At 43.1% G+C, this 26,210-nt stretch overlaps 1 protein-coding gene across 1 annotated transcript in view; it reads left to right on the top strand.

Moving 5' to 3' along the window:
- Positions 1 to 26,210, top strand: part of LOC130277500 (mucin-5AC-like) — a 255,045-nt gene that overhangs the window by 103,162 nt on the left and 125,673 nt on the right. The window contains exons 20-26 of the mRNA XM_056528176.1: positions 8,247 to 8,398; positions 13,611 to 13,749; positions 13,833 to 13,943; positions 16,310 to 16,489; positions 17,080 to 17,319; positions 21,873 to 22,029; positions 25,962 to 26,090. Of these exons, the coding sequence (XP_056384151.1) occupies positions 8,247 to 8,398; positions 13,611 to 13,749; positions 13,833 to 13,943; positions 16,310 to 16,489; positions 17,080 to 17,319; positions 21,873 to 22,029; positions 25,962 to 26,090 (1,108 nt within the window). The remainder of the gene's footprint in view (positions 1 to 8,246; positions 8,399 to 13,610; positions 13,750 to 13,832; positions 13,944 to 16,309; positions 16,490 to 17,079; positions 17,320 to 21,872; positions 22,030 to 25,961; positions 26,091 to 26,210) is intronic.

The following is a 26,210-nucleotide window of genomic DNA, read 5'->3' as shown; positions in this document are numbered from 1 at the left end:
CAAAATTGTGGAAAAATATCAACAATCTCAAGGTTACAAGTCCATCTCCAGAGATCTAGATTTGCCTTTGTCCACAGCGCGCAACATTATCAAGAAGTTTGCACCCCATGGCACTGTAGATAATCTCCCTGGCCGTGGACGGAAGTGAAAAATTGATGAAAGGTGTCAATGCAGGATAGTCCGGATGGTGGATAAGCAGTCCCAAACAAGTTCCAAAGATATTCAAGCTGTTCTGCAGGCTCAGGGAGCATCAGTGTCAGCACGAACTATCCGTCGACATTTAAAAGAAATGAAATGCTATCGCAGGAGACCCAGGAGGACCCCACTGCTGACACAGAGACATAAAAAAATCAAGACTACATTTTGACAAAATGAACTTGAGTATGCAAAAATCCTTCTGGGAAAACGTCTTGTGGACAGATGAGTCCAAGATAGAGCTTTTTGGTTAAGCACATCATTCTACTGTTTACCGAAAACAGAATGAGGCCTACAAAGAAAAGAACACAATACCTACAGTGAAATATGGTGGAGGTTCAATTATGTTTTGGGGTTGTTTTGCTGCCTCTGGCACTGGGTGCCTTGAATGTGTACAAGGCATCATGAAATCTGAGGATTACCAACGGATTTTGGGTCGCACTGTACGGCCCAGTGTAAGAAAGCTGGATTTGCATCAGAGATCTTGGGTCTTCCAACAGGACAATGACCCAAAACATACGTCAAAAAGCCCCCAGAAATGGATGGCAACAAAGCTCTGGAGAGTTCTGAAGTGGCAGCAATGAGTCCAGATCTAAATCCCATTGAACATCTGTGGAGAGATCTTAAAATTGCTGTTGGGAAAAGGCACCTTCCAATAAGAGAGACCTGGAGCAGTTTGCAAAGGAAGAGTGGTCCAACATTCCGGCTGAGAGGTGTAAGAAGCTTATTGATGGTTATAGGAAGCCACTGATTTCAGTTATTTTTTCAAAAGGGTGTGAAACCAAATATTAAGTTAAGGGTGCCAATAATTTTGACCAGCCCCGTTTTGGAGTTTGGTGTGACAGTATGTCTTTTGCTTTTTTTCCTCCCTTTTTTGGTTTAGTTCCAATACACACAAAGGGAATAAACATGTGTATAGCAAAACATGTGTTACTGATATCCTTTTCTGTGAGAAATACTTCATTTTCTTGAAAAATTTCAGGGGTGTCAACATTACTCCCATGGCTGTAGATATATATATATATATATATATATATATATATATATTATATATATGTATATGTATTATATATGTATTATATGTGTGCGTGTGTGTATTAGTCCCGATACCATTTTTTTAAGACCGATATTTTAATTCTAGTACTCGCCGATACCAAGTACGAGTACTTTTATTTTAAAGGGAATCTGACAGCAGTGTGATGCAGTTTCTGGCGCTGCTTACCGTGCTGATATGTGGGTTCCTTGTTGTGTGCAATGGAGGTGGCTGCTGTAGTATGAGCCAAGCTTTCTCTCTTCTCCATTGGACAGAACAGGGAATTTGCATTGGCAGCGAGACCGATGTCTCCGGAGCGATTGCGCTGATGTTCACATGGTGAGCAGCGGTAGAAACCTGGTCACCTACACTATATACCTATAAATTCAAATTAGTGCAGGTGACTCTGCTGTAAGATTGTCCTTACTAGTAGGTAGTATCCCCTTGTAGGTAGTATAGATAGTTGCAGACCTTAGTAGCAGCCCCCCTGTAGACCGCAGCCCCACCCCTGTAGACCGCAGCCCCCCCTTGTAGACAGCAGCCCCTCTTGTCCCCTTTGTAGACAAAGCCCCCCCCCGTGTCACCCTTGTAGACAACAGGCCCCACCTTGCAGACAGTGCCCCCTTGTAGACAGGGACCCACCCTTTGAGACAGCACTTCCCCTTGTAGACAGTGCCCACCCCCCCTGTCCCTCTTGTAGACAGCAGGCCCCCCCTTGTAGAAAGCAGCCCACCCCTTGTAGACAGTGCTCCCTCTTGTCCCCCCTTGTAGGGAGCAGGGTCCCCCCTTGTAGACAGCAGGCCCCATCCCCTTGTAGACAGCAGCCCCCCCCCCCCTTGTAGACAGCAGGCCCCCCCTTGTAGACAGCAGGCCCCCCTCCTGTAGACAGAACATCCCCCCATATTGACAGCAGGCCCCCCTTATAGACAGCAGCCCCCCCCTTATAGAAAGCAGCCCTCCCTTATAGAAAGTTGCCCACCCTTATAGACAGCAGCCCCCCCCCTTATAGACGCCCCCCCTCCTCCTGTAAACAGCTCACCTGCGGCTGTCCTCGGTGTTGTCGCTCCGCCGTCCCATTCTCCCGATCGCATCATGGCATCCTATGGAGGAGCATGTGATATACATGTCACTCTGCTTCCTCCGTAGCGTTGTGCTGGGCCCAGGGGAGGAGGAGTGACGTGTGTGTCACATGGTCCTCCATAGGACACCATGAGGCGATCAGGAGAACAGGACAGCGGAGCGGGGCCGCACAGCATCAGGTATCGGACATGGTATCGGGGACATTAAACGAGTCCCCAATACCATGCCAATGCCGAGTATCGGCCGCAATACCGATACTAGTATCTGTATCGGGACATCCCTAGTGTGTATGATAGATGTATGTATGTATGATGATAGAGATTTATTAAAACCTGTGTAAAGGAAGAGTGGTGCATTAGCCCGGCCATTTTTTGCACATCTGACCACAGTCACTTTAAGCATTAATAACCTGGGATGCTTTTACCTTTCATTCTGATTCCGAGATAGTTTTTTCGTTACATATTCTACTTTATGTTAGTGGTAACTTTTTGTCGATACTTGCAACATTTGTTGGTGAAAAATTCCAAAATTTGATGAAAAAAATAGAAAATTTAGCATTTTTTTTTTTTTACTTTGAAGCTCTCTGCTAATAAGGAAAATTCATATTCCAAATAAATTATATATTGATTCACATATATAACATGTCTACTTTATGATTGCATCATAAAGTTGACATGCTTTACTTTTGGAAGACATCAGAGGGCTTCAAAGTATAGCAGCAATTTTCCAATTTTTCACAAAATTTTCTAAATCGAAATTTTTCAGGGACCAGTTTTGAAGTGCATTTGAAGGGCTTTCATATTAGAAATACCCCATAAGTGACCCCATTATAAAAACTGCACCCCTCAAAGTATTCAAAATGACATTCAAAAGGTTTGCTAACCCTTTAGGTTTTTCAAAGGAATAGCAGCAAATTGAAGGAGAAAATTAATAATCTTCATTTTTTACACTGGCATGTTCTTGTGGACCCAGTAATTGAATTTTTACAAGGGGTAAAAGGAGAGAAATCTTCCTAAAATGTGTAACTCAATTTCTGTTGAGTAAGGAAATACCTCATATGTGTATGTCAAATGTTCGGCGGGCGCAGTAGAGGGCTCAGAAGGGAAGGAGCGACAGTGGGATTTTGGAGAGTGAGTTTTTTTTAAATGGTTTTTGGGGGGCATGTCACATTTAGGAAGCCCCTATGGTGCCAGAACAGCAAAAAAAAACAAAAAAAAAACACATGGCATACTATTTTGGAAACTACACCCCTCAAGACACGTAACAAAGGGTACAGTTAGCCTTAACACCCCACAGGTGTTTGACGACTTTTCGTTAAAGTTGGACGTGTAAATGATTTATTTTTTATTTTTCACAAAAATGCTGGTTTTCCCTCAAATGTAAAATTTTACAAGGGATAATAGGACAAAATGCCCCCCAAAATTTGTTACCCCATCTCTTCTGAGCATGGAAATACCCCATGTGTGGACGTCAAGTGCTCTGCTGGTGCACTACAATACTCAGAAGAGAAGGAGTCACATTTGGCTTTTGAAAAGCAAATTTAGCTGAAATGGTTTTTGGCACACATGTTGCATTTAGGAAGCCCCTATGCTGCCAGAACAGCAAAAAACAACCAAAAAACAAACAAACACATGGCATACTATTTTGGAAACTACACCCCTCAAGGAATGCAACAAGGGGTACAGTGAGCCTAAACACCTCACAGGTGTTTGACGACTTTTTGTTAAAGTCGGATGTGTAAATGAAAAAAAAAAATTTTCACTAAAATGCTGTTTTTTCCCCAAATTTTACGTTTTTACATGGGGTTATAGGAGAAAATGACCCCCAAAATTTGTGACCCCATTTCTTCTGAGTATGGAAATACCCAATGTGTGGACATCAAGTGCTCTGCTGGCACACTACAATGCTCAGAAGAGGAGGAGCACCATTGACCACTGTTCCAAAAATCTGTCAGACACCTTTGGGGCGTAAATGCTCACTTTACCCCTTATTACATTACATGAGGGGTGTAGTTTCCAAAATGGGGTCACATGTGGGGGGGGTCGAGTGTTCTGGCACTATGGGGGCTTTGTTAACACACGTGGCTTTCAATTCCGGACAAATTTTCTCCTCAAAATCCCAATGGTGCTCCTTCTCTTCTGAGCATTGTAGTTCGCCAGCAGAGCAATTTACATGCACATATGGGGGCTTTTTTCCTATTTTCCCTTGTGAAAATTAAAAATTTAGGGTAACACCAGCATTTTAGTGGAATTTTTTTTTTTTTTTTCATTTTTCCATCCAACTTTGAAGAATTTTCATTAAAAACCTGTGGGGTGATAAGGCTCACTATACCCCTTGTTACATTCCATGAGGGGTGTAGTTTCCAAAATGAGGTCACATGTGGGTATTTCTTTTTTTGCGTTTATGTCAGAACCGCTGTAAAATCAGCTACCCCTGTGCAAATCACCAATTTAGGCCTCAAATGCACATAGTGCACTCTCACTCCTGAGCCTTGTTGTGCGCCCGCAGAGCATTTTACGCCCACATATGGGGTATTTTTGTACTCAGGAGAAATTGCGTTACAAATTTTGGGGGTCTTTTTTTTCCTTTTAACACTTGTGAAAATAAAAAGTATGGGGCAACACCAGCATGTTGGTGTAATTTTTAATTTTTTTTTTACACTATCAGGCTGGTGTAGCCCCCAACTTTTCCTTTTCATAAGGGGTAAAAGGAGAAAAAGCCTCCAAAATTTGTAGTGCAATTTCTCCCGAGTACAGAAATACCCCATATGTGGCCCTAAACTGTTTCCTTGAAATACGACAGGGCTCCGAAGTGAGAGAGCGCCATGCGCATTTGAGGACTACATTTGGGATTGCATAGGGGAGGACATAGGGGTATTCTACGCCAGTGATTCTCAAACAGGGTGCCTCCAGCTGTTGCTAAACTCCCAGCATGCCTGGAAAGTCAGTGGCTGTCCGGAAATGCTGGGAGTTGTCGTTTTGCAACAGCTGGAGGCCCAGCTTTGAAATCACTGCTGTACAATAAGTTTTTCATTTTTATTTGGGGGGGGGGGCAGTGTAAGGGGGTGTATATGTAGTGTTTTACCCTTTATTATGTGGTAGTGTAGTGTTTTTTAGGGTACATTCGCACTGGCAGAGGTTTACAGTGAGCTTCCCGGTAGAACTTTGTGCCGCGTCGAAAAATTTGCCGCAGCTCATACTTGAAGCAGGAAACTTACTGTAAACCTGCCCGTGTGAATGTACCCTGTACAGTCACATGGGGGGGGGGGGGACCTCCAGCTGTTTCAAAATGACAACTCCCAGCATGTACTGACAGACCGTGCATGCTGGGAGTTGTAGTTTTGCAACAGCTGGAGGCACACTGGTTGGAAAATATTCAGTTAGGTTCTGTTAACTAACTCAGTATTTTCCAATCAGTGTGCCTATAGCTGTTGCAAAATTACAATTCTCAGCATGTACTGATGCTGGGAGATGTAGTTATGCAACAGCTGGAGGTACGCAACTACAACTCCCAGCATGCCGAGACAGCTGTTGGCTGTTTGAGCATGCTGGGATTTGCAGTTTTGCAACATCTGGAGGGCTACAGTTAGAGACCACTGCACAGTGATCTCCAAACTGTGGACCTCCAGATGTTGCAAAACTACAAATCCCAGCATGCCCAGACAGCAAACAGCTGTTTGGGCATGCTAGGAGTTGTAGTTTTGCAAGATCTAGAGGGCCACAGTATAGAGATCACTGTGCAGTGGTCTCTAAACTGTTGACCACCAGCTGTTGCAAAACTGCAAATCCCAGCATGCCCAAACAGCTGTCTGGGCATGCTGGGAGTTGTAGTTTTGCAACATCTGGAAGGCTACAGTGTAGAGACCAGCAGTCACCCCGGTCCGGTGTATCCATACGCCCTGGGTCCTGTACGGGTTAAAGAGGCCTGTGAAAAATGAAAGAAGCAAGCTGATTGGTTGCTATGGTCAACTGTACCACTCTACTTCTACACAGTTTTTGATAAATTTCCCCCGATGTGTGTATTTATGATAGACATGTGTGTATATATATATATATATATATATATATATATATATGATGTGTGTTTGTATGATAGATGTGTTTATGTATTATAGATTTATGTGTATGAATGATGTGTGTATGATAGGTGTGTGTGTGTGTGTGTGTGTGTGTGTATGATAGATGTGTGTATGTACCTAAATAAGAAATAGCAAGCAGTCATGGAATATCGCACACCAACTAGGTTACAAAAATGAAAAAAAAAATCTGTATTTGACACAAGAAAAAGACAGACATTTAAAAACATTTAAAGTAGAATGTATAGAGTGGAGGCTCACACATCTCTAGTCTGGTACGCTCACCCCTGCGGGGATATTAGGGACCCTCAGTTGTCATCCTTCCCTGAAGGGGTGAGTGTAGCTGGCTAGAGATATGTGATCCTCCACTCCATACATTCTATTTCAAATATTTAAAGAAGTTCTATTGATTTCAATGGGATTCTGCTGCGTCGTTCACATAGAAAAATTTCCACGCTGGAAAAATCTATTGCGGAAAATAAAATTCTGATGTCTGTAGAAGGAATAGACATGTGTATTTTTTCTGCAGACTCTGCACAGAAATGCATTGCCATCTATGGAACGGAGCATTTTCAAGCGGTCCTAAAGCCACGACGTTCCCTGTGTAAACATAGCCTGATAATGCCCCTCCCAAGACTAGACTCTGGATCTGCCACTGGTACAGAAGCTGTCAGGTTAGAGGCTTGTATAGAAGATGTCAGGTTAGAGGCTTGTATAGCTGTCAGGTAGGAGGCTTGTATAGAAGCTCTCAGGTTAGAGGCTTGTATAGAAGCTGTCAGGTTAGAGGCCTGTATAAAAGTGTCACGTATGGGCAGGGAAGGAGAGCAGTATTGATCTCACCCACTCCCTCTAGCCCTACCTCCTTGCCTCTCCGCCCTAAATAGCGGATCGACAACCACGGTGACAATCCCTCCCTGAATATAAAGACAGGAGAGAAGCGCTCCATAGGGTAACACCACCGGAGATAGGGGGAGGGGAGAGTAGGATCTAATATTAACTGCTCACCCTGGATGGTTGTGTAGCCACATACACAACAATGGTAAACGCTGGTTCGTCTGCAGCCCTCCTGGTGCGGATCCCACAACATATGCATAAAAAGGTGGCTTTAATGGAAGGTACAGGAGTACATTGGCGCTGAACGGACCCAGGACACAGCAAGGTAGGAAGGTAAAATCCAATTTATTCGATGCAACGCATTTCCCTGCGCAAGCGCAGATTCATCAGGCATGGTGAACTCCCTGAATATGTGATGGAGGTCACTGTCAACAAACTACAATATAGACAGAGGTCAGGATACAGTAACGAGGCACACAGACTAACAGAAATATAATCTAAACAAACACACACAATAAGTCACAGTCCACTAGTTGAGTCAATACCAGGAGTTATCAGAAGTGCCAAGTTGCAAAAATAGGAGAAATGTCAGAATGCCAAGCCAATAAGTCAGAAATGAAAGAAGATCAGGGATACAAGAAACTATGCTAGCTACTAGAGGAAACTTTTTCGTAGGCAAAGCCTGGATGAAAACTGCAGGTTTAAATAGGGAGTACACAGGTAAATGCTAATGAGGTCAGCTGACCATCCCAGAGAGCTAGGTGTAACCGCAGTAATCAGAATAAAGAAAGACTCTCAGTGCAGATTAACCCTTCGGGTTCTTACAAGATGTCTGGTTAGAGGCTTGTATAGCTGTCATGTTAGAGGCTTGTATTGAAACTGTCAGGTTAGAGGCCTATTGATCCAGGCCTGCAGGTACTGTTCCACATCCCTGTTAATGTGTTGAAATTAAGTAATATAAAATAATCTTATTTATATTGTGTGACAAAATTATCTAGCAATTTAAAGTTGTGTATTTTTTCTCCACAGTTCAGCTCTCAGTGTATGTCAGGCTGTGTGTGTCCTCCTGGCCTTGTTTCTGATGAGAAAGGAGGTTGTATCAGTGAGCAGCAGTGCCCATGTATACATAATGAAGCTACATACAGACCAGGGGACATCATCTCAGTTGGATGTAACACATGGTAAGTCTTTTTATTTTGTAAGTCAATGTAGAAACTCTAAGGGCCCATTCACACTACAGAATTCTACTCTGAAATTCCCGTGCATTGCTGTCAATGGGATCCTGCGGCACAGTGCACATTACAGTGAAGAGGACTGGCAAGTGCCAACTGATTCAGATTTCTGAAGTTTCTCCAGGGGCAAAGATTCCATAGTGTCCATAGACCCTTAGGGTACATTTACACGTGCATATTTTGTTGCTGATTTTGTACTGCCGATTTCTCTACCCATTAAAGTGGGTAGGAAAATCAGCATCAGAAAATCTGCAGAAAAATACACAGAAAAATGTCCACGTGTAAACATACCCTAAGGCCATGTTCAAACAACAGAATATCCTAGCGGAATCAAACATCGGCATTTGCACGGCTAAAACATCTGCTGTGGAAATCCTGATTGTGGCCATCACCAAAAGACGAGCAGAATCCACTTGGAAATGCATTGTCTTCTGTGGCGACGGTGCATTCTTGAGCGGTCCTAGCGGTCCACAAAATTTAGGGCACACTAAGAAAATTTCTTTCAAAATGTATTTGCTTAATTTCCTCAGTGGAAAAGTTTAAAGGGTAGCTCCCACCATCCTCTTTTTTTTTTTCTGTCCCTGCCTATTGCCCTTCTATCCCTAACCCCCTCCCTGCCTTTATTTTTTTTTTTATTATCTTAAAAATGGCTTTTGTCTGCCTGGCAGTGTGCTCACTACCAGGCAGACTTCCCCAGCAGGCACCACGTCACTGATGCCTGCTGGGGGCCGAGTTCCGCCCATAGTTCTCAGGACAGGGTGCCTCCAGCTGTTTCACCACCACAACTCCCAGCATGCCCTGACATCTATTTGCTGTCAGGGCATGCTGGGAGTTGTAGTGGGGAAACAACTGGAGGCACCCTGTGTTGGAAGACACCCAGCCCCCGACCAATATCGCATCCCCCCCTCCCCCTCCCCCTCACCTGTGCCGGACCATGAGCGGGGGTCCGTAGCAAGCAACAAGTGTATGCCCGGCTTCCTGTCATGCCCGTACACTCTGGAAACTGTCTCTATGTTTCTGGAGGATTGAAAGTCCTCCAGAACCATAGAGAGAGTTACCAGAGTGTAGGAGCATGACAGGAAGCCGGGCATACACTTGTTGCTCCATATAACGTGCTCCCCCCGGCAATGACAGGAGCAGTGAGGAGGCGGCGTATCCCCACTGGAGCCGGGGCTGTAAGCAGAGGTGAGAGCCATGAGTCTCCCTGCTGCAGGGAGAATATGCAGCAAGGAGGCAGCCAGTGTGTGAGTCCAGGGAGCCAATGCGCAGCCCTGGATTTCACTGTGCTCGCTCTCGCCTGTTTGATTGACAGGCGGGAGCGAGCACCGCAGTGACTGGAATTTCGACTCATTTGCCAGGCTCAAATGAGACGAAATTCTGTAGTGACGTCACTGCCGAATGCATTCGGCCACTAGGAGGGTGACCCCTAGTGGCCGAATTTAAAAGTGATTTTAAACTGGTTTAAAATCACTTTTTTTTAATTAAACTATATTAGAGATATGTTGTAGTACTTAAGTACTACAACATATCAATTTTTTTATTTCATGACAGTGCCCATTTAAATCCTCTACTTTTCCATTAGGAAATCAGTGCACACTAAACAATTTGGGGCAGAGAAGAATCTGTGTATTGAGCGCAAGAAATTTCATAAAAATTCTGCGCACATTCTGCACAGAATCCGCAAAACTGCAAAAAATCCAAAATCCGCTGCCGCCTTGGCAGGAAGGAATCTAACCAGAAGCACAGAAATTCCACCTTGTGAGAACATAGCCTAGTTTGCAGGGAACCCCCCCCCCCCCCCCCCGTGATCTACAACCTTTGGATAGGGGGGATACATTGTTCTGCACAATAGTTCTCTTTTAAGGCTTGGCTTGGCTCACGCATTGTTAAAAAAAAAAAGCATAAAATAGGCATAAAAAGGGTTATTGTTTTAAGATCTAATAATGTGTCATATGAAAGATGGAAAAGTAGCCATCAATGTACACATTGCTTTTTATGGTCGCTGGGGATAAGTTGTCCCACACGTTAGTTCTCCTTTAAAGCCGACCAGTCACATTGAACACACAATTTGAACAGCAAGCAGCAAGTTATGGAGCTTAAACAGCTGATTAGATTGATAGTTTGTTCAAAATATTTCAGGAAGATTTGTAATCAATTCATTCATATTCCTTATTCTTGGCCTATTAGTCCAGGGGGCAGTCCTACCTGTATGAATGTGCATGTACAGAAATATCTGTCAATGATTGATAAGTACCGCCCACTGGACCTCTTAGAATAAGCAGGAATTTAAGTCAATTCTGCTGCATTTTATCCCAGAAATATATAAGTCTGATTGATCAGCTCGTTCTGCTCTGTTACATAATCCTGGCAGATCAAATAGCATAGTCAATATTACAGGTTCTATTGAAGTTGAATTCTGATGCTGTAGACTTGAAGTTCCACTTCCACAACAATACACCCTGTTCCAAATTATTATGCAAATTATATTTTTATCATTTACTTAATAATTGATGTAAATAACAGTCAGCATAATTCTCCAGTTATCAACTATTAAAGGGGTTATCCAGGAAAAATTTTTTTTATATATATATCAACTGGCTCCAGAAAGTTAAACAGATTTGTAAATTACTTCTATTAAAAAATCTTAATCCTTTCAGTACTTATGAGCTGCTGAAGTTGAGTTGTTCATTTCTGTCTAAGTGTTCTCTGATGACACGTGTCTCAGGAACTGCCCAGTTTAGAAGCAAATCCCCATAGCAAACCTCTTCTATTCTGTGCAGTTCCTGAGACAAGCAGAGATGTCAGCAAAGAGCACTGTTGCCAGACAAAAAACAACAACTCAACTTCAGCAGCTGATAATTATTGAAAGCATTACATTTTTATAATAAAAGTAATTTACAAATCTGTTTAACTTTCTGGAGCCAGTTGATATATAAAAAAAGTTTTTTTTACTGGAATTCCCCTTTCAGAGTACAACTCAAATTTTATTGCACAAACCTCCTAATGATAACAGTATTTTTTTAAAACATAAACTTACAATGCACTGTTCCAAATTTTTACACACAGTAAGTTTCAAAACACTTTATAGGTTGTAAAGAACAGAAAGTTGTCATTTGTTGTGTTTGCAGCATATTTACTGAAATCAAAACCTTTTTCAATCAAACTTTTAACAACATTTAAACTTTTTAAACATTTGAACAGGTCACGTTACATTTAAACCCCTTTAGACCCCTTATTTGATTCACAAGTCTTTCATCCATTGAACTTGTGAGTTTTTGGACAGTTTCTGCTTGAATTTGTTTGCAAGATGTCAGAATAGCCTCCCAGAGCTGCTGTTTGGATGTAAACTACCTCCCACCCTCATAGATCTTTTGCTTGAGGGTGTTCCAAAGGTTCCCAATAGGATTAAGGTCAGGGAAGGATGGATGCCACACCATGACTTTCTCTACTTTTATCCCAATAGGAGTCAATCGATGATCACGCTTAATTAAGTTTTCATGAAATATCTAATGTTTTCATACCTCATCCAAGGCATTGAACTATTTCACTATTTTTGGCAGCAGATCATTTTTCTTCCCCATAATGCTTGAAAATGGTGCTTTGCTTAATAATGTGGAACACCCACCTTTAGTAGTTTTTCCTTAAATTGGGCTCACCTGGCAATCTAATTATCACAGGTGTCCAAGATGGTTTTCTGTGATCAAAAGAGCCCTGAGACACAATGCCATCCATGAGTTAAACTGAAAAACAAAATATTTAATCTTTGTGACAGTTAACGACACAGGACGTATATTTACGTCCTGCGCCGACTCCCGCGATATAACGCATGGTCACGCTGTGACCCCGTGTCACATTGGTCGGTTCCGGTGGCTGACGATAGCCGGGATCCGTGGCTTATACCGGTATTAACCCTTCAGACACAGCGATCAAAGTTGATCGCCACGTCTAAAGTTTAAAAAATGCATTCCCGTAAGTTCAGGTTTCACCGTGATGTCCCGATCAGATGTACAGACACGAGAAGGCTCCCTACCTGCCTCCTCGTTGTCTCATCGGTGAATTCAGGCAGGAGCAATTGAGTGCCAAAAACACTGATCAATGCTATGGCATAGTATTGGTCAGTGTGGGCAATCAGTGTAATGCATGTTATAGTCCCCTTTGGGAGCTATAACATTGCAAAGAAAAGTGAAAAAAAGAAGTGAATAAAGATCATTTAACCCCTTTCCTAATAAAAGTTTGCATCACCCCACCCTTTTCCACTTTAAAAAAAAAAACCTGTGGAAATAAAAATAAATATAAACATATGTGGTATCACCGCGTGCGTAAATGTCCAAGGTAGCGTATTTTTGGTCACTTTTTATACCATAAAAATGAATAAAAAGTGATCAAAAAGTCCAATCAAAACAAAAATGGTACCGATAAAAACGTAAGATCACGGCGCAAAAAATAGGGGTCGGAAGAGGACATTTTTAAACGTATTAATTATCATGCATGGAGTTATGATTTTTTTCCAGAAGTAAGACAAAAGCAAACCTATAGGGTATCATTTTAATCGTATGGACCTACAGAATAAGGAGAAGGTGTCCTTTTTACCGAAAAAATACACTGCGTAGAAACGGAAGCCACCAAATATTTTTTTTCAATTTTGTTGCACAATGATTTTCTTTTTGGTTTTGCTGTAGATTTTTGGGTAAAAAAAGCCATCATATGAGTCTGTAGGTGCAAAATTGAAAGGAGGAAAAAACAAAATTATGAAAATATAATTTGAATAATAATTTGGAACAGTTGTCTTTTTGGATCCTGTTGTCTCATAGGACCGGATATAAAACTTGCGGGAGCAGGTGGTTGCAGTCTTGAGAGGACAGTCAAAGAATATACATCTTGCTCAGTCTACCAAACCTCTGATGGGGGCTAATAGAATGGCACAAGGGGTGATGAAATGGTACAACGGGATAATAAAACTGTTTGTGGGAGCAAATGAGATTCACCTTACGTTGCCAGACCGGATGGGAGTGGATGACACACCTTGCGAAAGCGGGTGGTAATAGTCAGAAATCCAGTGGGAGTGGGGGTTAAGAAACCAGCCCCATCGCAGTGCTCTACTTTGAAGGCCTTCTCATGATTTCTATCTTCACTGTGAAAACTGATTTTCTTTTTTTTGCAGCACATGTAAGAACAGAAGGTGGCAGTGTACTCACAAGCCTTGCCTTGGCACGTGTTCGGTTTATGGCGATGGGCATTACATAACTTTTGATAACAAGCAGTTTACCTTCAGTGGGAGCTGTGAATACATATTAGTCCAGGTACATTTTTGCATTCAAAGAAAAGTTGACCTGAATGGAAAGTGTTGACCGATCATGTAATACATGCTTTTCTCTTTCTACAGGATAACTGTGGTGAAAATGGAGGTCGCGGCTCTTTCAAAGTTATCACAGAAAATGTGCCATGTGGGACGACTGGCACCACATGCACAAAAAACATTAAGTTCTTTCTCGGAGTAAGACATTTTTTTTTGTAGTAAAAGATTTTCTCATGCTCAATGCACTAACATTGCTGGATCCAAAGATTTCAACTTGCCAGGCATAGGCTTGCAGTTAACATCCACCCTCTTCTAACTCTACATTCTGAAGTTAATAGGAGTAAAGCTTCCCCTTGCCCTACCTTAGGCCAGTTTCACATGGCTCTAATTGAGCTGCATTTTTGCATGTGTATTGCCACTGTAAGTCCAAGCCCCACCGCACGGAAATGTGTTGTCTCATTGACGGCAATGCATTCCATGCTGAGTCCGCAGAAAGAATGGACAGGATCATTCTTTCTGCGGACAAGAAAAATTGGAATTTCCGCACCAAAAACATACAGTGGGACGCTGCTGTGGACTTCCAATGCGGAAATTACGACGTGTGAACATAGCCTACAAAGGATACAAAGTGAAACCAATAACAAAACACATTGTACAACAAAATGTTCATCTTTGATCTGTTTTTATGTTTAAGCCTTAAAAGGGTTATCCAGTATCTAAAAACATATCCCCTATCTGCAGTATAGGGGATAAGTGACAGATCGCAGAGGGTCTGACCGCTGGGATTCCTTGTGATCTCCTGCACGGCACCTCGGCTGTGTGCATGAATCAGGTGTATCGACCACCGCACGAATCCTTGGCCAACACGCCCCTTCCATGCATCTCTATGGCACAGGCAGAGATACTCGAACACTGTATGTCCGGCTCTGCCATGGAGATGTATGGAGGGGGTGTGTTGGCAGCAGAATTACTTGCCTCCATTAATAAGGAGAGCTGGGCCTCGTACGGGAGATAGCAGGGGTCCCAGTGGTCGGACCCCCCCCCCCCCCACAATCTGACACTGCTACCCATAGGGGATACATTTTTAGATACTGGACAATCTCTCTTAGGCTACATTCACGCAGTGTATTTTCAGTCATATTTTATAAAGAAAACATTTTGAAACTGACATTGTGTCACTTATTTTACGGATGCAAAAAATATGTATATTTTTTATATACCGTGTGTTTTTTTTTTTATAACATATTACTGAAAATACACCATGGCCCAGATTTATCAAACTATGCAAGATTAAAAGTGGAGGGATTTTCCCACAGCAGCCAATCACAGCTCAACTTTCACTTTACCAGAGCTAGTTAGCTGAGCTGTGATTGGTTGCTGTGGAAAAATCTCAAAAATTTTTCTCTCACACAGTTTGATAAATCTGGGTCCATGTGAACATAGCCTTATGCTGAAAAGGACGAGGAGCAGTGACAATTGCAACAGTAAGCAAGTATAGGTGGCTGTATATTTTTTATTTACTGTGGAGTGTTCATGGTGTTGTTGCTAATACATTTATATATATATATATATCATTCTACATAAAGTAAACGGGGGAAAATTTATCAAAACTTGTGCAGAAGAAAAGTGGTGCAGTTGCCTGTAGCAACCAATTAGATAGCTTCTTTTATTTTTTTAGATGCCTTTTTAAAAATTAAAGAAGCAATCTGATTGGTTGTTATCGGCAACATCCCCACTTTTCTCCCATATTTTTCATTTTCACTCAGATTCCATTTAAAGGAGTAGTCCGGCGTGCACTTTTCTTATTTTATCTGGTCTGGGCTGCAAAAAAAAAAAAAGAAAACAAACTTTCTCTTGCCTGCCTACGCGCCCCCGGAGCTCCGGTACAGGTGTTTGGTCGCCGGGCTGTTTGCTTCTTACTACCTGTTAGCCCGGAACGTCACACAGAGCTTCAGCCTATCACCTGCTGAGGCAGGACATCGCTGTGGCCGGTGATAGGCTGAAGCTCCGTGTGACGTGCCGGACTAACAGGAAGTAAGAAGCAAACAGCCCGGCGACCGAACACCTGTACAAGAGCTCCGGGGGGCGCGTAGGCAGGCAAGAGAAAGTTTTTTTTTTTTGCAGCCCGGACAGGATAAAATAAGAAAAGTGCATGCCGGACTACTCCTTTAAGCATTTAAATAGGTACTCGACCCCTAGACATCGTATCCCCTATCCAAAGGATAGTGGATAAGATATCTGATTGCGCTGGGACCCCATTCGATCTCCATGCAGGCAAATGCTGGGTTCGGGGATAATGTTATAATGTTCAGAACGCCAGGTGCCTGCATAGAGATCGTGGGGATGTCTAGAGGTGGAGTTCTGCTTTAAGTAGGTCTATTCCACAATCCTTTTTATTTGCATATCAAGAGTTTTCTTGGTGTAGTAATTGGCACACAGCATGGTCTTCTGATGCCCAACTACCTAAAGTTTAATGGGCTTCCCCTCTTTTTTTTAACAACTTAGGACTAGGTAATACTTAAGTTTCATAGATAGTTTGACACCTAAATATATGTGATCCAAAGGGTGAAGAGCTTCGTCTTGATAATGAAAAGATTGATGTGGTGAGAAGAGATGAAAACAATGCAATTCCCTATGATGTTATGCGGAGGGGCATGTATATGATTATTAAAGGGGGAAATGGAATCTACGTCATGTGGGACAAGAAAACAACCATCCATATGAAGCTTGCCCCACACTTTCAGGTAAAAACTATTTCTAAAAACAAAAAGCTGTTAAAATTGAATTCCAGTTTTCCAGTACAGGTTATTATTTTCTTTCTATTTTGGCTTATTAAAATCTATGATGTCACAGCTTATACTCATTATCTGACTTCACAGCTTAGGCTGTATTCACATATATAACAAATACATTTCAAGAGTCAAACCCATGGCAAAAGAGAGTTCATTTGATTGACATATGCCTGGCTAGTATACAGTACTTCAGGAGTAGAATAAAAACAAAAACGCCACAGCCAAAGCCGACGTGCACGCCCAGCCTCAGCGTTATTTTTTTATTCTACTCTGCCGGAACTGAAATGGACTGAAATAAAGAATTATGTTTTAGAGGAGAGTGACCTTTCTACTGTATTTTTTGATGTATATAAGATGCTGTGAATGTTGTAAACAGGCATATAGGCGTATATATCTGGGACATCCAGCGTATGCTGGGAATTATGGGAACAGAACTCAAAAAAGTTCTGGAATATCCATATAATGTATCATAATACTATGTAATTACCATGTCTAGTGTTCTCATCTTTGTTTATCGTTCCCTCATTTTGCATTCCATTTAGGGTAAAGTCTGCGGCATTTGCGGTAACTATGATGGAAATGCAAACAATGATTTCACTACAAGAAGCCACTCAGTGGTGGAGAACTTGATGGAATTTGGTAACAGCTGGAAAACAGACCCAAATTGTCCAGATGTGCATGTTGTCCAAGATCCGTGCTCTAAGAACCCATACAGGAAAGCGTGGGCACTGAAGCAGTGTGCGATCATTACCAGTGATGTCTTTCAATCTTGCCATGCTCAGGTGACTTCTCCCGAACTTTACTTTTACTTTATTTCAGATGTGGTAAATCAATTTAGCTGTCAGCCTGGGTTTACACTGTGTAAAATGTTGTGACATGTTTAATTTTACACACATTTTTATTGCCATCATAATAAAAAGTCAGTTTGCGCGGATTTTCTGCATCGTAGTTGCTGCAGAAAATATGCAGCGGATTTTTGCTAGTATTGACTTCAGTGGGTCAGCAGAAAATGCACAATAGTAGCAGATTTGTGGATTTTCTGCGGATCCATTGAAGTCAATGTTAGCAAAATACACTGTGGAAAATACGCCCGAAATCTTCCTTTGTAAACGGACCCAGAGGCTATGTTCAAAAGGAGGAAATTCTAAGCGCAATTCCGCAGGAATATTCTGCTCGGAAGTCCCGCTGCAGCAGAAGCCCATAGACTTCAATGGGATTCTGCTGCATTGTGAGCACGGCGGAATTTCTGCAGAAGATGCTTCTGACGCAGAAATCCTAATTCCAGCATCTGCAGAAAGAATAGACTTTTCTATTCTTTCTGCGGATTTAAGTCAGAAATGCATTGCTTTCTATGGAAATAGCGCATTTCTTAGCAGTCCTAGTGCACCCGTATCATTCAAATGTGCAAAATGTTTTCCAGAATCGGCCGTGTGAACATGGCCTAAAGGTATTCTTCTGAAGATTTTCTGCTAATGATTTTCCTACCCACTGAAGTCCATTAATAGGAAAATCAGCAGCAGAAAATCTGTGGCAAAATATGCACATGTGTAAATTTTTAATGTTTTGACAACTGTACAGTCTCTGCACATGCAGGCCCCACTTCAGGGCACAATGGATGTCACTTAGGGTATCGATAGTCCATTCCTGCAATAGGCGACCTCTGGATAAGTTGTCTTTCTGGCTTTACATCAATGTAATTATTGTCCAGTTCTACTGGCTTTACTGTCAGGCTAAGTTCAGACAACAGAATCTCAGTTCAGAAATATTTCAAGGAGATTCCAAGGGCATCAAGTGCGGACTGAACAAGTCGACGCTAGAACGGATCGGGCTTTACCGGTCCCTATAGACCGCACTGTATTCTGCATGGCAGTCTGTCAAAAGAATGAGCAGGATCATTCTATTTTGTGATGATGTTTTGTTTTGCTTGAACAGAATATTTTTTTGTGTTAAAACCAATTTTTAAGTACAAAATTGTATTTTGTGTCACAAACTACTTTCTTTTGTATCCCAAAAATGTATTTTGTCCCACAGAATTCATTTCTTCACTGAAATTGATTTTATATTCACACCAAATTAATTTTGTCAAGCCAAACACATTTTTGTGACCACAGAATCACAAAATGAAACGTTATTTTGTGGACAGAATGTTATTTTGTGACCCACCATTGTATTTTTCTGACCTATAATTGTATTTTGACACAGAAGTTGATTTTGTCACGCAATTAAATTTTGTTACACAGAATTTTATTTTGTAAGATATATGCATTTTGTAAAGCCAGTAATACAAAAGACATGTCACAATAGTAAAATCTGCATTAGAGATGAGCGAACTTACAGTAAATTCGATTTGTCACAAACTTCTCGGCTCGGCAGTTGATGACTTACCATATATACTCGAGTATAAGCCGAGTTTTTCAGCACGATTTTTCGTGCTGAAAACACCCCCCTCGGCTTATACTCGAGTGAACTCTCCACCCGCAGTGGTCTTCAACCTGCGGACCTCCAGAGGTTTCAAAACTACAACTCCCAGCAAGCCCGGGCAGCCATCGGTTGTCCGGGCTTGCTGGGAGTTGTAGTTTTGAAACCTCCGGAGGTCCGCAGGTTGAAGACCACTGCGGCCTTCGACATCATCCAGCCCCCTCTCACCCCCCTTTAGTTCTGTACAGTACTCACCTCCGCTCGGCGCTGGTCCGGTGCCGCAGGACTGTCCGGAGAGGAGGTGGTCCGGTGGGATAGTGGTTTCGGGCTGCTATCTTCATCGGGGAGGCATCTTCTAAGCGCTTCGGGCCCGGCCCCAGAATAGTCACGTTGCCTTGACAATGACGCAGAGGTACGTTCATTGCCAACGTACTTCTGCGTCATTGTCAAGGCAACGCCTCTATTCCGGGCCGGAAGCGCGGAGAAGAGGCGCCCCCAGTGAAGATAGCAGCCCGGAACCACTATCCCACCGGACCACCTCCTCACCGGACAGTCCTGCAGGACCGGACCAGCGCCGAGCGGAGGTGAGTACTGTACAGAACTAAAGGGGGGCGAGAGGGGGCTGGATGATGTCGAAGGCCGCAGTGGTCTTCAACCTGCGGACCTCCGGAGGTTTCAAAACTACAACTCCCAGCAAGCCCGGACAGCCGATGGCTGCCCGGGCTTGCTGGGAGTTGTAGTTTTGAAATCTCTGGAGGTCCGCAGGTTGAAGACCACTGCGGGCGGATGATGACAAGAGGATGATGAAGGGGGGGTGTGGGATGATGAAGGGGGGTGTGTGGGATGATGACAAGGGGATGATGAAGGGGGGGTGTGGGATGATTACAAGGGGATGATGAAGGGGGTGGGGATGATGACAAGGGGATGATGAAGGGGGGTGGGGATGATGAAGGGGGGTGTGTGGGATGATGATGAAGGGGGGTGGGGATGATGACAAGGGGATGATGAAGGGGGGTGTGGGATGATGACAGGTGATGATGATGAGGGTCTGGATGATGACAGGCGGTGATGATGATGAGGATGTTAATGACGGGGGTCTGGATGATGACAGGGGTGGATGATGTATTTCCCACCCTAGGCTTATACTCGAGCCAATAACTTTTCCTGGGATTTTGGGTTGAAATTAGGGGTCTCGGCTTATACTCGGGTCGGCTTATACTCGAGTATATACAGTATCCTGCATAAATGAGTTCAGCTTTCAGGTACTCCGGTGGGCTGGAAAAGGTGTATACAGTCCTAGGAAAGAGTCTTCTAGGACTGTATCCACCTTTTCCAGCCCACAGGAGCACCTGAAAGCTGAACTCATTTATGCAGGATAAGTCATCAACTGCCGAGCCAAGAAGTTCGTGACGAATCGAATTTACTGTAAGTTCGCTCATCTCTAATCTGCATCACAAAATACAATTCTGTGCAACAAAATCTAATTGTTTGTCCCAAAATAACTTTCTGTTTCTGTTTCTGTGCCACAAGATACATTTTTGTGCACACCGTTTGTTGTGTAAGCACAAAACAGATTGGCCCTCATTTACTAAAGTCCAACCGACTCATTTTCTCGGTTATTGCGCCTAAATTTTTGTTGCAACGTCTGTGCGACTATTTATGCAACCAAATTTTTGTCACACAACCGACACTTTAGAAAACACTCGGAGTGCTATTTTTCCCTCTGAAATGGGTGTGTTTTATGCAGAAATGGGCGTTTTATCGACAAAAAAACAAAAATACTCAGAGTACTTCCAAATTCGCTCGAGAAAAAGTGTGAGTTTGCCTCACACAATAACCGACAGAGAAGAGGCTGAATGAAATTCCAAAAATGGAGGGATTTGTAACAAGGGACTGTTTGCCATTGTGTTATTTGTGAAAGTAACTTGTTTTATAACCTGAAAACATTTTGTACAGTTCAACACTTTATGAATAAAATATTGAATGCTTTTGTGATAGTTAAAGGAGTAGTCCAGTGGTGACACAGTGGTGAACAACTTATCCCCTATTCTAAGGATAGGGGATAAGTTTGAGATCGTGGGGGGTCCGACCGCTGGGGCCCCCTGTGATCTCCTGTACGGAGCCCCGACAGCCCGTGGGAAGGGGGCGTGTTGACCTCCGCACGAAGCGGCGGCCGACACGCCCCCTCAATACAACTCTATGGCAGAGCCGAAGCGCTGCCTTCGGCAACCTCCGGCTCTGCCATAGAGATGTATTGAGGGGGCGTGTCGACCGCTGCTTCGTGCGGAGGTCTACACCCGCTATCTGGCCGGAGAGCCGGGGCCCCGTACAGAGAGATCGCAGGGGGCCCCAGCGGTCGGACCCCCCGCGATCTCAAACTTATCCCCTATCCTTAGGATAGGGGATAAGTTTTTCACCACTGGACTACCCCTTTAATGTTTATACATTTTTTTTCTTTTTAACACATTTGCAATATTAGGTTTAAATCAATTTAACACCCAAGCTGATAAACAAGGATAATTGTTGTAATGTTTGAAAAATTATAACACATAAATACTTTTGATTCATGGAAACATTTTTAAACAAACAAGTCTAACCCATTTTGACTCACACAACTAATTTCTTCATCTCGGAGTTTGTGCGACACAAGTGACTAATGTGACACCAAAAAATGTGCGACAGAAAAATAACCGACATGTGCGACAGAATAGTAAATAACCCTGAAAAAAAGACGAGTGATATTGAAATCATTCCGGAATAATCCCTCCACTCCTAGTAAATCAGGGCCAATGTGTATACACACTGTAATTTGTTTTGTGATCTTGCTGTATTCTGTGCTTACAAAATGCATTTTGCATAGTGAACAAGTCCTGCAAGGGTTTGTCAGCCACACTAAACAGTGTATTTCTATCTACAGGTTGATCCCAGCAGATATTATGAGTCTTGCATTAGTGACTCCTGTGCCTGTGATACCGGTGGAGATTGTGAATGCTTTTGTACTACTGTTGCATTATATGCCCAAGCTTGCGGTGAAAACGGCATATGTATAAATTGGAGAACACCAACTATATGCCGTAAGTCTGCTTCACTATTGACATGATGGTCTGATATAAGTACCGTATTTTTCGTCATATAAGACGCTCCGGCATATAAGAAGCACCTAATTTTATAGGATAAAAATCTAGAAAATAAAGATTCTGAACCAAACACCATGTAAAGTATAGGACAGTGATCTTCAACCTGCGGACCTTCAGATGTTGCAAAACTACAACTCCCAGCATGCCCGGACAGCCAACGGCTGTCCGGGCATGCTGGGAGTTGTAGTTTTGCAACATCTGGAGGTCCGCAGGTTGAAGACCACTGGTATAGGAGGTAATACTCACGTGTCCCTGCCGCTCCGGACCCGTCACCGCTCGTCACCGCTGCCCTGGATGTCGCCCTCCATCGCTGCCGCCGCGTCCCCGGGGTGTCCACGTCGCTCCGGAACGTCTCTGCTGCCGGGTACCCTCGCTCTATGTCGCCACCATCGCTACGCACGCCGCTCCTTATGGATGATGGGACGGCGTGCGCGACGACGTGATGACGACAAAGGAGAGCGCCGGCCATGCAGGGGATCTCGGCAAGGAGCAGACACCGAGGAGGCGAGGAGGCAGGTAAGGTCCCTCTCGGTGTCCTGTAAGCTGTTTGGGACGCCGCGATTTCACCGCGGCGCTCCCGAACAGCCCGACTGAAAACCCAGGTTAGTGTTATTTTCCCTTCAGAATCGGCGGTCAGCTTTGATCGCCGCGTCTGAAGGGTTAATACAGGGCATCACCGCGATCGGTGATGTCCTGTATTAGCCGCGGGTCCCGGCCGTTGATGGCCGCAGGGACCGCCACAATAGGTGTGTATTCGCCTTATAAGATGCACCAGCCCCCCTGGGGAAGAAAAAGTGCGTCTTATACAGCGAAAAATACGGTAGCTGTGTTCAGTCCTGCATGGCCTTTAATATATGTATGTGTTGTAATGTGATTTCCAATGTTGATATCTATTATGTATAGAATATAATATAAACATTCAGTATTTCTTACTGTATTATTTACTGTGCATCTTTCTGCAAAAGCATGAGCTCAAAAATGAGCAAAAATATCATAAACCTTTATTAATCTGGATCAATGGTTCTAAAACCATTTTAGGATGCAGAATTCTAAAAACGAACCCTTAACTTAGAGGTCTAGATCTCTAACTAGGTAGTTACATAGAAGTATACGACCCCCATCACATGTTTTTTGCTTAAGAATACATGTAAAAAAATGGCCTTTGTATTTTTGTGTTTGTATTTTATGGCGACATTTTCCATTTTTTTGACATTTTTCTCTGTGCATGTATTTTTCCTAGAATTTAGAAACTCTGTAGTGAAGCCTGTGAAGACAATGGGGGAGATTTATCAAAACCTGTGCAGAGGAAGAGTGGTGCAGTTGCCCATAGCAACCAATCAAATCGCTTCTTTCATTTTTAAAGAGGCCTGTGAAAAATGAAAGAAGTGATGTGATTGGTTGCTATGGGCAACTGCACCACTCTTCCTCTGCACAGGTTTTGATAAATCTCCCCCAATATCCAGAAATGAAACCAAACCAAAAACATGTTAAAACATCACAGAAACTTTGTAGAGACAGTGGGGGACATGTATCAATAATGGTGTAGCAATGTGTGATTTTATGTATGTTTTTTGGCGTCAAATGGAGCATATTTGCGCCAAAATTATCAATTGTCGTACACAAGTTTGTAATTTTGGCACAAATATAGCCCTACAAAAGGCGCAGACCCCAGAATTCCAGGCAGTGAATCTGACTTTGGGACGTTCTATTGTTGTAGCTATTTTCTTTATTCGTGGTGTAGATTTGCACCTAAATGAAGGTATTTCCGCCTAAACTTGCGCCAAATCGAAGAGTCGCAATTAATGAATTCCAGACCAAATGATTGTAACTGAAATCACGACTAACAAAGTGAAATCAGTGATTTTGTTCTAAACCATTTGGTGCAATTGTTTGTCGCAAAAAATGACATAAAAGAAAAATTGCGACAAATCACAGACCAAAAAACGGGGTAAAAAGCTTCATACATACCCCCCCAATATTTTTTATCATAGACTGTAAACTAACATATTAACCTCCCTGCATAGAGGAGATTTATCAAAAACCTGTCCAGAGGAAAAGTTGCTGAGTTGCCCATAGCAACCAATCAGATCGCTTCTTTCACTTTTGAAAAGGCCTCTGAAAAATGAAAGAAGCGATCGGATTGGTTGCTATGGGCAACTCGGCAACTTTTCCTCTGGACAGGTTATGATAAATCTCCCCAAAATGCCTATGAAAACCATCCAAATACTTTGTAGGAAGCTGGCCTGAAGTCTTGTAGTAGCTCCAATAGGAAGCAAAACTAAAAGGCCTGTTTACCTGGCAGAATTTTCTGTCGGGGAAAAAATATACCGCATTTTTCGTCATATAAGATGCTCCGGCATATAAGAAGCACCTAATTTTATAGGATAAAAATCTAGAAAATAAAGATTCTGAACTAAATACAATGTAAAGTATAGGACAGTGATCTTCAACCTGCGGACCTTCAGAAGTTGCAGCCGTTGGCTGTCCGGGCATGCTGGGAGTTGTAGTTTTGCAACATCTGGAAGTCCGCAGGTTGAAGACCACTGGTATAGGAGGTAGTACTCACGTGTCCCTGCCGCTCCGGACCCGTCACCGCTCATCCATCGCTGCCGCCGCGTCCCCGGGGTGTCCACGTCACTCCGGAATGTCTCTGCTGCCCTGTATACTCACTCTCCGTCGCCGCCATGACGTCGCTATGCACGCCATGACGTCGCTATGCACGCTGCTCCAGTGGTCCCGAACAGCCCGGCAAAACAGCCGGATTAGTGTTATTTTAGTTTCAGACGCGGCGGTCAGCTTTGATCGCCGCGTCTGAAGGGTTAATACAGGGCATCACCGCGATCAGTGATGTCCTGTATTAGCCGCGGGTCCTGGCCGTTGATGGCCGCAGGGACCGCAGCGATAGGTGTGTATTCGCCTTATAAGATGCACCAACTCCCCCCCCCCCCTACAGTTTTGGGGAAGAAAAAGTGCGTCTTATACGGCGAAAAATACGGTACTCTAAAATCCCTTTGCAGCAGAGTCCTGTTGGATTTCTTCTGCTCCATGCATACAGCAGAATTTCTGCTCCGGAAACATCTGGCACGGAAATGTTAATTCCGGCCTCTGGATAAAGAAGTGAAATGTCAATTCTTTCTGTGGAAGCTACTGAGGCATTGCCATCTATGCATTTCCGAGTGGTCCTAGTGCTGACTGGCGAGTCGACGCCTGCCGCTGATGAAATGTCTGTCTAGAAATTTTTCGGCCTAAAATTACACTGTGTGAACACAGCCTAAGGCTGATTTCACACAAGTGTGCTGACAGTCGCCTTATAAAAAATGCAGTCAGTCTAGGACAAGCAAGTGCCCGAGTCACCCAAATAAAAAAATAAAAAAGCGATGCCTGCTGTTTGGAGAGTCATTGTAGTCTATCAGTCAGTATCCATCACAGTGGATCTAGCACTGCTGTGCGGATTGTGTTCTATGATCAGAACTAGAGATGAGCGAACTTACAGTAAATTCGATCCGTCACGAACTTCTCGGCTCGGCAGTTGATGATTTATCCTGCATAAATTAGTTCAGCTTTCCGGTGCTCCGGTGGGCTGAAAAAGGTGGATACAGTTCTAGAAAAGAGTCTCCTAGGACTGTATCCACCTTTTCCAGCCCACCGGAGCACCTGGAAGCTGAACTAATTTAGGCAGGATAAATCAACTGCCGAGCCGAGAAGTTCGTGACGAATCGAATTTACTGTAAGTTCGCTCATCTCTAATCAGAACCTTACAGATGTATTGTACAGATAAATGAATAAATACAGTGGGTTGTCATGATATTAATATTGATTCTGTTCCTGTGGCATTGTGAATACTTACCATTTTTGTCCTATTTCCGCAGCAATGTTTTGTGATTACTACAATGATGTCGGAGAGTGTGAATGGCATTATAAGGCCTGTGGTGATAAATGTATGAAGACTTGCAGAAACCCTAAAGGAGAGTGTTTACATGAACTTTCGGGCTGTGAAGGTAAGGAGACAAACGGAACATTTACTAATCACCATAGTGTTCAGTGCACAAGAGAATATTGGACAAAGGGTTCTAATTGTTCTAACTTCCCTAATAGATTCTATTGTTAGGATAACTAAA

This window comes from Hyla sarda, chromosome 6 (genome assembly GCF_029499605.1).
Source record: "Hyla sarda isolate aHylSar1 chromosome 6, aHylSar1.hap1, whole genome shotgun sequence".
Taxonomy (NCBI): domain Eukaryota; kingdom Metazoa; phylum Chordata; class Amphibia; order Anura; family Hylidae; genus Hyla; species Hyla sarda.
This window is presented reverse-complemented; position numbering and strand designations above follow the sequence as displayed.